The 15,468-nt window shown below is 33.0% G+C and overlaps 2 protein-coding genes across 2 annotated transcripts; both read right to left on the bottom strand.

Annotated features, from left to right (window-relative positions):
- Window positions 1–9,589: 9,589 nt before the first annotated feature.
- On the bottom strand, window positions 9,590–11,313 carry LOC131028714 (UDP-glycosyltransferase 74D1-like). The gene is made up of 2 exons (XM_057959051.2): window positions 10,851–11,313; window positions 9,590–10,613 (listed from the first exon to the last, which is right to left on the bottom strand). The coding sequence occupies exons 1-2, from the start codon at window positions 11,311–11,313 to the stop codon at window positions 10,114–10,116; spliced, it is 963 nt and encodes a 320-aa protein (XP_057815034.1). The 3' UTR covers window positions 9,590–10,113.
- LOC131028715 (UDP glycosyltransferase 9-like) lies at window positions 9,658–9,996 on the bottom strand. The gene has a single exon (XM_057959052.2). The coding sequence runs from the start codon at window positions 9,994–9,996 to the stop codon at window positions 9,658–9,660; it is 339 nt and encodes a 112-aa protein (XP_057815035.2).
- Window positions 11,314–15,468: the final 4,155 nt, after the last annotated feature.

Raw genomic sequence — 15,468 nt, 5'->3', positions numbered from 1 at the left:
GAAACAATTAAATATAAGAAAATGAAACTTATAATTTCAAAAAAGAAAGGCATTTTATTAAAAAATATAAAGCTTATAATGACATCTTAGACCAAATATATAAATAATTTAACAAAAAAATTTGAGAAGAAGCTTTCATTATCAAATTGAATAATTAGTTGATAGGCCGGATTTGTCTATTGTAAGACGCTGGTAAAAAAGAGCATTGTCGAAAAAAATTTCCGAAACAATTTCATTTGTTTGTCGCACTAATGAAATAAGACGATAGGCTATTCTCTATAATCATCATGTCTCTCATGCTGTGTTTTCGTCTTGGTGAACGCAGACAACATGTTCGACAATAAATTAAACGCGTCTATTATGGCTCTAAAACAATAGTATGGATTGACTAACATGCGTGTTAGTCGCACGTTTTACACCGTCGATTTTGCAATTAGCGGCTGCAATAGACTCACTTGTCGCTAACACGCTGTACGAAAGATCTATTTTAGAACCGGAATAGACTCAACTCATTCTGGTACATGTAGTGGCCTGAATTGAAAAATCTTTAAATGCTCAAAAGTATATAGATCTATCTTTTTGTCAGTAGATTTAATGTGAACCATTCCCTTAGCTGTATCTCGCTGGCTTCCTCTTCCATCGCCCCTATGCAAAGCATCGCATGATGCAGTCTTCATAAACCAAAAGATTTGAGTGCCTTTTTCTTGACCCAACTTGTCGACCAGTTGGAAACATCTTGGGTAATAAATGTAGAATTTAAAACAGAGGATAAAGAAACAAGAAATCTTTTGACACAAACACAAATCTTTTATTCATATTTGGAAAACCCAATTGCCTTGTTGCAGGCCATACTAAAATTGCAATTCAGCAGTTTTTATAGAGGTTGCAGCCTCTTCCAACAAATAGTTCACTTTTGATTACATTTCATGCATTCATTATGCATTATTCAAATAGTTAATTAATTGAGTCTCTAAAAATAATAAACTAAATAAAACTATAAATAGTCTCCTAAAAATAAAACAACACATGTGAGTGCACATGCTTTATTCCACTAAAACTAAAAATTGTTTTCTTGTTGTGCATGGAAACAAACTGGAGTTCTAAAATTAAAGCAAGAGTTACATACATGTTCACAGCATCAATTATCTTCAATAAAGCCCCCATCAGAATTCACGTTCCGTAGATTCGAACGCGTGACGTTTGTGACCAGTTCTCTGAGTTTTTTATATAGTTGGCATTCACCATGGATAGCGACAGAGACAATGCACAAACCTCAGCTCAGACGGATGCAAACTCAATCGAACAAAATTCCGCTCAGTTATATATCATATAAGAATAGGATAGAATAACTTTTAACCTCCATAATAGATAAAATCAGTACTGGTTCTAATTTTTGAGGGTTTTTTCATGTTTTTGTCAGCCGATATGGTTAAGTAAATGATGTAATAATGTTCCTTTCCTATAGCTGAAGTTTCAGATATAGTTTGTTTGTTTTAGACTTTTAAATATGTTGTTCTTTGAGAGCTGATATTGTCCGTTAATTGCCATGAAAATATTACTTTACTTTAAATTAGTGGGTCAAAAGTCGCCCTAATAAGCGGAGAGGGTTTAAATCATAGGTATGTTTTTCATGGTCTTGGGTTCAACTCCACCATTAATAACCCAGTTCAAATGTCACATTAATCATTACACTAATTGAAAATAATTTTTTTCTCTTTTTTCACATTAATTAACACATAAATTGCTTAAACTGCAACTTCAAGTTTCCATGATTTCCCTTACAGCTTTGGAAGTATAGTAGAAGTTTAAGTAAAATGTTACTAAATGCTTCTCAGATAGAGGCGTGAAGATGTGAAACTACAGAGATGAGTCATCATGGAAATGGTAATCTCCTACTGCTGTTGCAACATCTAATAGCTTGAGATTTTCTCCATAAAAAAGAGTAAATGAGAGTTGATTTAATTGCATCAATTAAAATATTAGAATAAATTTGAAGAGAGCAGAAATTACACATTAGTTTGTAATGTCAGTGCTGCAAACATAAAAAATGAACGTGACTAAGATATAATACATCCCTTCTGTTCAACACTTAAATTTGATGGCCAAATAATTGAAATGCATAGTAAATGGGTAGCAGGAAAGAATGAAAGTGGGTATTCAAACATCCTTATGTTAGCCAAAAGAAATAATGTTTGTATGACAGGAATGTAAAACAAATCCTTGAAATGACAGCAAATCCTTTGCAGTAGCCTCGATGAGTAATTTTGGATATTGGAGTGATGCTAAAAATTGATACTAAAATTCAACATACAGATTTATCTAAGAGTTCTTCTTACATACAATATTGGATAATCCTTTCTGAACTTTATTCAATGGGATGGCTGATGCATATGATTTTTTGAAAGTATATCAATTCATCTAATTTTGTGGTTTGTAACTATTCTGGCTCCAAAAACGTAACTGTATTGCTACGGATGTCAGTAACACGACAATTATACCCTATTTTGAAACCAAAATAGTTGCGTCCTAATTTTATTTGGGTGTAATTCTAAATAATATTTATTATGTTTTATCTATCCAGAGTTTCATTTAATGGTAGGGAAAAGGCTTTCTAACTCGTACTTAAGTGAGGCAGAGGTTTTCAATAGTTACATGGAAGTCTTTTAGGTAACGACTTTGAGGGTTTTTGGAAGCAAAAGAGTTGAAAGGAATGTATGTTGTTATAAAATTATTTATTAAATAATTGATTTATGAAAATATAAATATTGTTTATTGATTAAAGTAAAAGTTATATTTAAATGTTGTAATGTTTAATTGAAACTTATTTAATTTTTAAGTATATAAATATTTAATGTTGTTTAAGATAAAACAATTTAAATGATGCAACTTTTACTTAAAATGATATAAATTAAGTATAAAAATGTTTATTAATACTTATTAAGTAAATACATATAATTTTTTTATTGTTACATTCTAAAAATGTTGAATTTTTAATTTTTAAATATTTATTATTATTTAAGGTAAAAAACAATGTAATTTTTGTAATGTTTAAATAAAAAATATTAATTAGCATACTTATATTTTGAAAAATACACCCAGAGATAATAATTTTGAAATCATTATTTGTTTGAAAAGAAATGTAAAGCCTCCCAAGAAAATTAATAAAAATTCCAATCTTATCTAAACTCACCATAATTTTTAATTTCTTAGCCATCCGTCTATACTTTGGAGCAATAATTACTCTATGCTTTATTAAAGTTAAAAAAATAAAAATTATTTGTATAGACTTATTCACTTACAAAAGTACTAAATAATCAAATTGTGAAATAAATAAAAAATAAAATAAAACCATTCCTTTTAACTATGAACTAAGAAGAGTAACATTTAAGAGATTCTTTAATAATTTGTTTAACATTTTCCAAAAAAAATTCTTTTATAATCCTCAATTTTGTACAATAATTTGTTTTACCTCTTGATGCACAATTTCAACTAGCACAAAAAAGACATTTTTAAAACTACTAAAACAAGAAGAGTAAAATTTAAAGAAATTCTTTAATAATTTATTTAACATTTAAAAAAAAAAAAATCTTTTATAATTTTCAATTTTGTACAGTAAATTCTTTACCTCTTGATGCAAAGTTTGCACCCTCACTCCCAACGCATTACACAAACTTTCCATCGCTTTACCCATGCTTCTAAATAGATGTTGGATAAAATATTGAACCACTTATTCATGAATGTAGAGGATATTAAGCAAATCTTGTAAATGTAAATGAACACCAAAATAAATTTTGGATAGAAAACCTTTAGCTTACCAATAAATGTAAATTAATACCCAAAGAAAATATGGATGGAACACCTCCCAATTACTTTTAAATGTCAATCCGTACTAATATACTAAAACACCAAAATCATAGGGAGAAGAAGATTTTAAATAGATTCAAGGTAATGGGATAAAGCATTGAAAGAATTACTTATGAATCTATATCGTGATCGTGATTTTAAACATATTTGATATATGACTGAACCAATTACATCTGAATGTAGATCAATGACGAACCAAATGAAGTAGAGGGTTTTATCCTATAAAGAATACCACTAATTGTAAATGCAAATCAACAACATAGATTATTTACAAACAAAAATCAAAAGGAAAACAAAACTTGGATAAAAGCAATGTCCAATTGCTTGTGAGAGTACATTCCAGTCAAAAATACTATCACCCAAATTACAAGTAAATGTGAATCCAAGACAAAACACTTACAATCAATTAAATGTAGATGAAAAATACAGACCAAAATATTATCACCCTAATTACTTGTGAATTTAAATTATTAAAGTTATAATACGAACACCCATTTATATATAAAAATATGCCAAAATACTATAACCCAATTACTTGTAAATGTAAACCCGGGCCAAAATCCTATCACCCAAATTACTTGTATATGTAAATCCAAGCCAAAATACTTACACTAGACTACAATACTTCTCATGAGAAACTTGTTGAGGATAGTGGATAGGATAACTAAATGAATAAACGAAGTCTTTGTAAGACATCAGACCACATTAGAGTTGGTCAATCATCATACAATTAGTGTATGTTACACATTGAGACATCACATAATTATGTGTGTTTTACAAATTTGGTTGTGATGCAATTTATTTGGTGGTATTCTTGAATATAGCACAAAACAAATTTACTCAATGTAATCAATATCCTAAGTTAATCATCTTCATACATCGTAAAAATATTCTGTATTACAAAAACATTTTGCATAGCTTGCGAGTTCAAATTATAAGTTGCATCCTTTCATAGTCAAATTTTCCCCATTTCAAGATCAACTTAACTAGGATCCAAATAATTACTCTTAACAAAGACAATGTTCGTTTCTTCCAATTTTTACTTGCCCTCTAATATATAAGACAATGTTCGTTTCTTCCAACTTTTACTTGCCCTCTAATATATAAGACAATGTTCGTTTCTTCCAACTTTTACTTGCCCTCTAATATGTAACCCAAAGTATATCTTTCTATCGACATAACCATTGCACCTCATTTAGAGTACTAGTACAATTATTTTTTGAATTCTATTGCATTAACGACTCATAAGCAATTTAAGCATCTAACACTTTAACAAAAAAAATTAACAAAACGGTTTACCATAGACAGCCACTTATTGCTGTGCTGTTTCTTTTGCCACCGACACTCCATAAATCCCGATACACTATAGAACAATGACAATTATCTTTATATGCGAATTGCAGTACTCCATTTTCCTTGTTTTTTCCACGAAAATAGTGAAATACGTGTGGGTCAGGTAAGTACATAATACTTAGATTCTTTACATGATTGATGGTGTTCGATTAATTAAATATAAAACATTCGTTAGCGGCAAATGTTAAATAAAGTATAAATATCTTCGCTCAAATCTTGAAAGGATAGGAATTCAAGAAAAAAGAAGTATGATATATATGATATAAATATATTTAGAGAAAATCAAATATGTAATATATTAAACATGAGATATATATTCTATTTTATATAACTGATAAGACTATTTTATAGTCTAGATAATATTAACTAGAAAATTAATGGATATTGATAATAAGATAAATAGAAAATAAGATAAATAGGATGAAATTATTGGTTTGTATATGGATATGGCTGATAAAATATTAATGTTTATTTTAGTTTTGGAAATAGTTTTTCATCTTTCTTATTTTTTGTCACTTGAAATAATATTTTGAATTAAGAAAATAGATTCATATTTAGGAGCATCAATTTGTGACTAATATATGCGAAAAGGATGAGTATGTCAAGACCTATACACCTTACTGTCTCAATTGTTCTGAAAGCCATATGGTTACCACGGCCATGAAAAAAAGAGGAGCTCTACTTTTGAGTGAAATCACACTTGACCCTTAAGATATTACTTGGATCCCATATGAAAAAAATATTTTGAAACTTGAAACAAAGAGTCCACATGCCCTATGCTACAAGTTGTATCTAATATTCTATCACCACTTTTTGCATGATTTCCATGATAACAATAATTTTGCAATGATATAGGAAGAAAAAAATGAAATATTTCCATACTTAAGGTTGTGAACTAAATTCTCAACCTTCGCAAAAGAGAATCTATTGATACATTCTTAACACAACCATGTTTGTAACTTAGAAATCCCCACATAGGACTAACCATTTAAATATTCTTCTCAAATGCACACTCATATATCAATGGTTCACTATTTGGTAGTTCAAAAAAGAGTGAATGATTTGGTGCATCTTCCTTCAACTTTGACTACTCACATCAAACAAATGCAACCTTTTTCACATTCAATTCTTTAATATTTTGCTTCCAAATACAATCATTAGAATCTAATAAAACATGTTCTCTTATAAAATAATATTTAACTTCATTTTGCATTGGTTCTTCTTGTAATTGCTTCTTAATTTCTTCCTTGATATTCCCTTATGATTTTGGCTTAGGATCAACTGTCGCAATTTTTTATTCCTATTCCTTGAAAAAAAATAGAAATATTCTCTATCATTGGATGTTTTACGCATACAATCAATTTTTTTTAATATTCTTTGAATTCTTACATTATTTATACCATAGATTCTTCAAATTTCTTCATTTTTTTAATGTAATTTCTTCACTTCTCTTCTTCAATATCAAATCTCCTTGTCACTCAAAAGCAATAATTATTGAATAGCCTACAAGTATGAAAGATATTGGCTAACACTATGATTTGCCTACTAATTTTTTTAATGTATTTTCATATTTGAAAATGAAATCAACACATGACATTAAATCATTAAAGTGTCACAAAAAATATTGCATAACAACATCGTCGAAGTGCCAAAAGAACCAAAACTCCAATAACTTTTATTAATTTTATATTTTATTTTTTGCATGAAAGAGGAATTTTATGAAAGATATAATATGAGTAGTAATAATAATTACAAAATAAAAAAATAAAATTCTTTATATCCACCACAAAACTACTAAATATACACTAGAAATCTCACCCAAAATATTGTTAAACTACACCAACAAGATTTGAGGATGATATAGCTCTTATGCAGTCATGACCAAGGGTCTTATCAAATCGCCTAGTCATGTAGCTAACAAAACACAATGAAAGCACAAATTCATATTTAAATAACATAATCTCATGTTGAATTTATTCAAATCTAAACTACACTATTATAAATAACATTCCTTGTAGCAATTACAATTTCAATTTAGTCTTCTTCTTCAAGAATGTCAATTGGAACTTCTCTACAAATATTTATGCTCACATTCTCCCTCCAATTTTTACCATCTCATTTGAAAAAAATCTTCTCTCCTATCAACTTTAAAAGTCTATCAATATCTCCTCATTGTCTAGTAATAGGCCTCACATCCATCGAGTGAGAACAGGTCCCATTAAATGCTATGATTTACCCTTTTTAACAAAAATGAATAAACTAAAAGGTTGATCGTTGTAACTAAACCATCTTAGGGGGTTACAAAGTTGGAACATCAACATTCACCAAATAGTTACAAAATTGAATCATCACTCCTTGCATAGATTGATGAAAATGCATTTCTTATTTCTAGGTTGTACCATCCTTCCCCCTTCTCATAGTAGTAGAAATCCCCATTTATATCTCATAGTTTGAGAATTTGAACCATTTTTTCTAGGCATTTAAAAAAAAAGAATCCTCAAATGGAAAATTTATGCCTTTCAATAGAATAAACTTCTAGACTAGGTTCATAATATCATAAAATTAAAATATTGTTGAGATTAATATATCTCATTCACTCGTAATTATTCATGTCTTCTTACAAGGAATTTTTAATTTTTGCTTGGTAAACGGTAGCCTTTTAAGCTGCCAAACACTTAACAAATTCAAACCCGTGAGCACAATGGCTCAACATAAGCACAAAGCCTGCAAGTGCAGTGGCCCAACGGGGCTTTGAACCTTAGTGGTAGCCTCACTAATGAAGTTTTTCAACCTCTACTCTATATGGGTCACCCCATTTATTTTTAAAATTTTAATATTGTATAATAATCCTATTTTGTTTGCCCATTGGGCTGTAGTGTCGCAATTAAGTCACTTTGTTGGTGTAGCAGCCACCAAAGGTTCAAACCCCTATTGGACCATTATGCTTACAAGCTTTGTGCCTTCACTGGGCTTTTGTGCTCGCAGGTTTGAACTTGTGACCTCCCGCAACTGCAATTGCGCATTGCCAAGAAAAAAATAAAATACTTCAATTCTCTAGAATTCTATCCCTATCTCCGTCATTCACTCTCTCCTTAGCACTCCCTTTTTCTATATCTCTTAAATACTTCTCCTCTTTCTACATCTCTCCCTCCCTCCCTCTCCCTCCTTCTATCTATTTATTGATGTATATACACCCCCCTCCCCCCCCCGCTCTCTCTCTCTCTCTCTCTCTCTCTCTCTCTCTCTCTCTCTCTCTCTCTCTCTCTCTCTCTCTCTCTCTCTCTCTCTCTCTCTCTCTCTCTCTCTCTCTCTCTCTCTCTACTTCTCCTTCCTTATTTCTATCACTCTATTTTTCCTCTTCTTCATCTCTCTCTCCCTTTCTCTATTACTTGTATTTGTAACCTTCTCTCTCTCACTCACTCACTCACTCTTTCCCCCTTGCCCTCCGCCCCCCACCTCTCTCTCTCTCTCTCTCCCAATCCTCATATGTATCTCTCTATCTCCCATTCTCTTCCTATATATCTCTATCTCCCTCTCTTTATCTTCCTATATATCTATCCCACCCTTTTTTATCTCTCCCTTTCTCTATCCCAACTATTTCTCTCTCTCCCTATCTTCATATCTATTTGTCTATTTCTACTTCTTTATTTTTTTGTCTGTTTCTCTCTCTCTCCCTCTACCTCTATATTTACTTATATCTCTATCTCTATATCACTCTATCTCTGTATCCCCCCCTCTCCCTCTTTCTTTAAATCTCTCTATATCTTCCTATCTACTCTCCCTCCACCCCTCTCACTCTTCCTAGACATATATATCTATATCTCTTTGCCTCTCTCTATTTCTCTCTTCATTTTTTCTTTTTATCTTTCCCTCTCTCTCTATCTTGTTATCACTGCATCTTTGTGTACCCCTATATATCCCCATCTATCTACCTCTCTTTTTATATCACTTCCTATTTCTATCTCTCCCTCCCTCATTCTCTCCATTTGTATCCCCATCTCTATCTCTATCTCCTTGCCTCTTTATTTTGATCTTCCCAATTCAAAGGTTTTGTATTAGTCATTTTTGTGTCAATATAAGTGGATGCATAATTAATTTGAAACTATCACTTTCCATTTGAGACCTTATTTGTACAAACATCATTTGATTAATAGCTTACCAATTGATCTCATGTACTACACAAAATTATTCAAAACATAGACCATAATTTTCTCTCATTAAACTTCCAAACCTCTTCGACATACCCATTGCACACAAAGGTGCAATTGCTAATTAATAACTAATTAAAAACAGACCTTGCCAATACTTCTATGTCTATGACAAGAACTAATAAGTCTATGACAAGAACTAATAACATAAGATCAGCAGATATACTTCTCCATAAACTATCTTTTATCTTTTGTTCTATAGTATAGAATCCAACACTTTGGCTCATTCTCATCAATTCGTTACCTCTTTAACAAATCTGTTGACGTTGGAGTGAGAAGAACCGCCTTCAATCTTCGCTTTTTTCGCTGACTCTTTCCATTGGACTGCATTCTTTCGGAGCTCTGCACCCTCATCGCTGCAAATCACCCTTCGCACACATCTCTCAATCTCATCCCATTCAAAAGTCACATCACCATCGCCATGCTGCGTCCGCCTCAATTTGATCCCCATCTTCCACACCTCCACAATAAGTTTGCAATTGGCGGGCTGATCGAAGCGGAGGTCGCAGCCGAGCAGTGGAACCCCAGCACTCAGGGCTTCCAGCGTTGAATTCCATCCGCAGTGAGTCATAAACGCCCCAACTGAGGGATGATTCAACACTTTGAGCTGAGGACTCCACTTCACAATCAAACCCCGATCTCCAATCTCCTCCGCAAAACCCTCCCAGAAGTTTTCCCACACTGTTGTCTACCCCACAGAGGGACGGATCGCCCACAAGAAATTCTGTCCACTGCTGTGCAGGCCACGACCTATTTCCCGGATTTGTTGTGTACTAATGGTGGCTATGCTGCCGAAGGAAACGTAGACAACAGAGTGAGGAGGCTTTGACTGGAGCCATTCCAGACACTCCTCCGTCTCTTCCTCCCACGGGCTGCCGCCGAACTGTGTGTCCTCGCTATTTCTTCTGTCCAGAAAGGCGGAAGGAATGAGTGGACCTACTGTACAGACTGGAACATTTGCTTCCCTCAAGTAATTGATCGCTTTACTTTCCAGCTGATCAAACGAGTTCAAAATTACCCATGACGCGCCGTTAAAATTCTCGATGAGACTTAGATTGTCGTCGAGACAACCAGCAGTGAGATGTGGAGGAAAAAATGTCGACGGTAAATCAGGCATTCTCATCTCGCCGATAGCTGGAATGACAACAACGTCTTTCGAATTCTGCTGGCAATTATTCCACTTCTCCACTGTAAACACAAAAATTTAAAAAATTACCTCTGTTACAAGCAAAAACCTCAAAATAAAATCCTGAAATACTCCAGAGATATGAAAAACCCCCAATCCTTAGTATATACCATAGAAACCAGTCAAAGAAATAATACCCTCAATCCTCAACATAGATTATGAAAATCAATCTGTACATCCTAACACTGAATTAATTAAAAAGAATGATACAAAGAGGACAAAATATTTAACAAACAAACCGTATTTAAAATGATGATAGATTGCAGCAACAGTTGCAGACTGCGTGTAGAAAAGAGCTCGGGGGATGTTTAATTTGGTTGAAACTTGGGCAACCCAGGGCATAAACGCATCGTGAACAATACAAGTGACAGGAGGTCCCGTTACGTTGAGGCGGTGAATGAGCTCTTCCAGGTCGGATCCCTCTATATGCTTTAAGTGTCCGAAAATGTGAAAGAAATCTAAGGCGATGTCCATTCCAGGGGGAAGGTGGTCCGGAATGGACTCGAACCGAAGAGTTATGCCCAGGCGTTGGAGCGTTTTATCGGCCTTCAACATTCTGTGGTGGTCAAAGGCGAAACTGACGAAAGTGATGAACACGCCTTGGGAGACCAAATCCTTAGAGAATTGCAGCATGGGATTTGTGTGGCCTGCTTGGGGAAACGCTAACACTAGAACACGGGCACTTCCACTTTCAGTCGCCATTGTTGCTCTGCTAATTCCTTTGCTTGCGTGCCGACACTAATAAATTTCGATTCCTTTGCCCCTAGCCTTACTCGCATACGTATTTGACCTAAAAAAACGGAAAATGAACTTGATTCTCGGAGCACATATAAAATTTAAAATTCTGGTCAGTAGGGCATAGAGTTGATTAACTAAGTCGAAAGAGGAGGGGCGTGTTGCAGACGAATCAATATTTAAGTGATGGCAGGGACAACGTCTATGCAGCATAAGGATTGCACCGTTGATCTTCTTTATTTATTAATAAAAAATTATAAGACAATTAAAAAAAGTTGTTTTTTATTTTATTTTTCTAATTTTTAAAGGGTGCATCTCTAAATCATTGATGGCCTTCTATAAAAAATTATTGGTTTGTTGTGAGTGAATATTAAATCAATTAATAAAATATGGGTTAGTTGTGAATAAATATTAAATCATTCTTTCTTTTATGGAGTTGACTTTATTTTAACTCTAACCTTGATTAGTTGTATATATAAATATGTTTGTTCAACTTTTCCTCTCTTTGGTCATTGAAGAATAAAATTTAAAAAATCTTATATATTCATTTTTTTTTTAATATTTTTTTTCTTTCTTGAAAATGAAGGAATGTGATAATTAGACAATTATATTAAGATCAATAATATTACATAGTGTAATGTATTGAAAAAATATAAAAATTAAATAAATAAATAAATAAATAAATAAATAAATAATGGTATTTAGCTGGAAATCTAATGTAAATGTGTTATGAAATATTTCAAAACATTATTAATGAATATGTGAGAAAACAAAAAAGAATCATATGAATGTTTCAAGATTTAAAAACCTATTTTTTATTTATTTGGATCTTTTATGACTATGAAAGTAGTTTAAATCTAACAAAACCACATGTATTGACATTTGGCTTGTAGGTTTGAATGCTTCTTATATGTTTTGTCTAACTCAGGATGTTTAGAACAACTTTGGGGATGTCTAAACGAGAAAGCTCAATCCCTCAATGTCTCCCCCTTGGCTACTCTTGCATCTTCCTCCATATCGGTCTATGGTAAAGGAAGGAAGGAAGGAAAAGGAACTTAATCTAGAGAATGATATTGAGGCCATTTTGGGACAGTCGACACGCAACCGCAACAGGGACAAAGGTGGGCTGGTGAATGCCAACATTATCGAGGACTTAATTGAGATTAATAGGAGTTTTATAGATAAAAATGTTAAGTCTATCTAAATGTTGAACAATCTTAAATGTAGTTCCTAGGTTGATGGACCCTTTTTTGTACTTATTTTTTACTATTGGTTCGTTGTGGCTTAGCATTTAGTTCTTCCTCATGACTGGTTCTTTTTGTTTGGGTTTCAGGTCCTTTTAAAACTTGTTTTACTCTAATAAAAAACTTTGGGGAGGTTTTTTAGATAAGGATTGACTCTCCTTCAGTCAAATCCGTGGATGAACCAAGTTCACAACAAGATAAGAAACAATAAATAATATGTAAACAATTCCCTAGATACTAATGATAGTAAAGAATACTTTCATTTAATGCTAGATGTTCTTTAAATATCTTAGAAGTACTATATACTAGAGATGTGTAAAAATGAACTATGGTTAATCCTTTAATATAATACTAAAGGTGGAAAGAGAAACATCTCATGCTTCAAGTTAGCACACAATGACTAGAAGGAAAAGTTAGATTGGCCCTAAATATAAATTTAAAAGAAAAATTTGGTTCCTTAAATTTTAACTTGTATCAGTTGCATAAATCACTAATTTGAACTTGGTAGGAAATGAATTAAATTGAGGATAGAAACTAGTCCTTGAGAATGAATGTAGATGAGATCAAGTAAGGCTCTGATTATATACTATCCTTAAAATAAATTGATGCCACATGTACACATTTCATTGGATAGTAAAATAATATTTAGGTTAAAGTAAACCCAGAACAAGTTAGGAAAATAAAGTATGTGGTCTCAATAGCAAACCTCTCAAAATAGATATAAAATTAAAATCATACATCTTAAAATTTCTTTTAGACAATTACAAATTGTAGTGTCATAAATTTATTGCTTTATGATTTCACACTTTATTTGTGTTGGTAAACAGATTTGTCCCTTTCTTGAAACCTTAACAATTATCTTCTTTAAACAAAATATGACTCTGTTTCACCCTTTTAAAAGGAAACAAACTACCAATAGTTGGATGAATTAATTAAAATTCAACCTCTGCATTAGAGGGCAACTCCTCGAATGATTTGCAATGAATTTATTATACAAATGATATGCTAATACTTTTTACCAGAAAGCATTGAAAGGCTTCAGCATTCATTCATCAACACAAATAAATGCCTTCAAAACTGTAAACATAGGAGTTTTTTTGAAAGAATACTCCAAGAGAGTTCATAGACTCTGATTTACAAACATACTCGCTATATAAATTCAAAACAAAACAGAGGCTCAGCAAATACTGATGGATGACCAATACTCTCTCATGCCTCATAGGGCAAGGGGAATCAAGCAAATCAATACAATGCGAGTCGTTCAACAAATAATAATGACCATGAATTGAGGGAAAAATTCAAAGATAACTAATCACAAAATTATATCATGCCCATAACAACTTTCTCAAGAAAGATTACAAATCTCAGAACGCACAGATTAAAAGATTGCATAACACGATATTTCATTGATAATCAGTCATTGTATTTTCCAAACCATTCATTTGAGAAATCAAAATATTGTTTACTGCTCCTGAAAATCACAGTTTTCGAGACCCCCCACAAAGATAAGATTTTCAGCTTAAATAGCCCCTAGGCTCATAGTTCTTACATAATCAAATTACATTTACTTTCATCCAAGTGAAAGAAACCGTTTGAAACAACATAAAAGAAAACTAAATTAACAACCACTAAGAGGTTGACATTTCATCTTCAGATCAGCTAGGCGTCCACCGTGGTAGAGGAGATTACGAATCTGTCCTGCTTTGCTGTAGAACCATGCCATTCCAAGTGCGCTGCTGAGAAGTTTAGGATGACTTGGAAATAAGGCAGACCAATGTGTAGGATTCTCTGCTTCCACATTTCTTTGTCCATGTTTACCTGTGCAACTTTCGCCTTGTGAACCTCTAAATGGTCTGAATAGATGATGAGCATCGATTCAATCCTTTCCACCTTTGAAAAGTCATCCGTGGTCAAAGATTTTGTCATCTGAATGAACTGGGTTCTCTCTTGAAAAATCCTGGTCATGTTTGCAGCCTCTTCAATTGTCCTGGCGCCCTCCTTCATGAGCTGGATATTGATACACTTGAGGTCTTTCTGCATCGTATCGATCAAGTCGGTCAATTCTTTGAGCAGCTTGGTGGATTCTTCATGACCTTGTTTGATGACCGAATTGTGCCATTACACATTTTTCTTTGACACGTACAATAAATTATCATCCAAATTCTCCACCATTTTTTCAGCCAGGAATCTCATCACTCCATATTTCTGAACATTGTTCATCTGTGCAAGGACTACTACCCACTTGGTCCTTTCTTTCTCCTAGGCGACCGTTTCTAGTTCTAGCTCTTTACTCACGGTTTCAGCATCTTTATAAACTTTAACTAGATTAATAATATAATCTGACCCCTATTGTATTATCAGGTCCAACCATTTATTGAACATCTCTGTCACTACCCTGTTCCTTTGAACTTGATCTAGCATTTTCTGGTTGGCTGGAGATTTAGGGTCGAATGACACTGGTATCTATGACAAAGGTTGGGGGTTTGGATCATGGATGGCATTGATATACTCGGCCATCAAAGTAACAACTTGTTTCAATTCTCTTTTGTCTTTTTCATCCTTCCATGTTCTTGAAATTATCCTTTTCGTGGATGATTCCAAATGCTTAACATCTACAGCCCGTGAAGCAACCCCCAAATCTATCTTTTCCACAACAAAATCCTCCTCAGTAGCTTTGTCTATATCCTTTCTTGGGATTGGTTTAGCTACTTCGGTCATCCAGTGACCAGTTATTTCATCTACATCGAGCATTGCCTATGTTTTGAGTTTGTTTGGCTTTGACACCTTTCCCAAACATCTACTAATCATATCCTCCATTGGGATTGTAACCGGCACCACACTCTATTTCTTTCCAATGGCAGCTTCCAACCATCTTGGT

Source organism: Cryptomeria japonica, chromosome 1 (assembly GCF_030272615.1).
Source record: "Cryptomeria japonica chromosome 1, Sugi_1.0, whole genome shotgun sequence".
Classification (NCBI taxonomy): Eukaryota; Viridiplantae; Streptophyta; class Pinopsida; order Cupressales; family Cupressaceae; genus Cryptomeria; species Cryptomeria japonica.
This window is presented reverse-complemented; position numbering and strand designations above follow the sequence as displayed.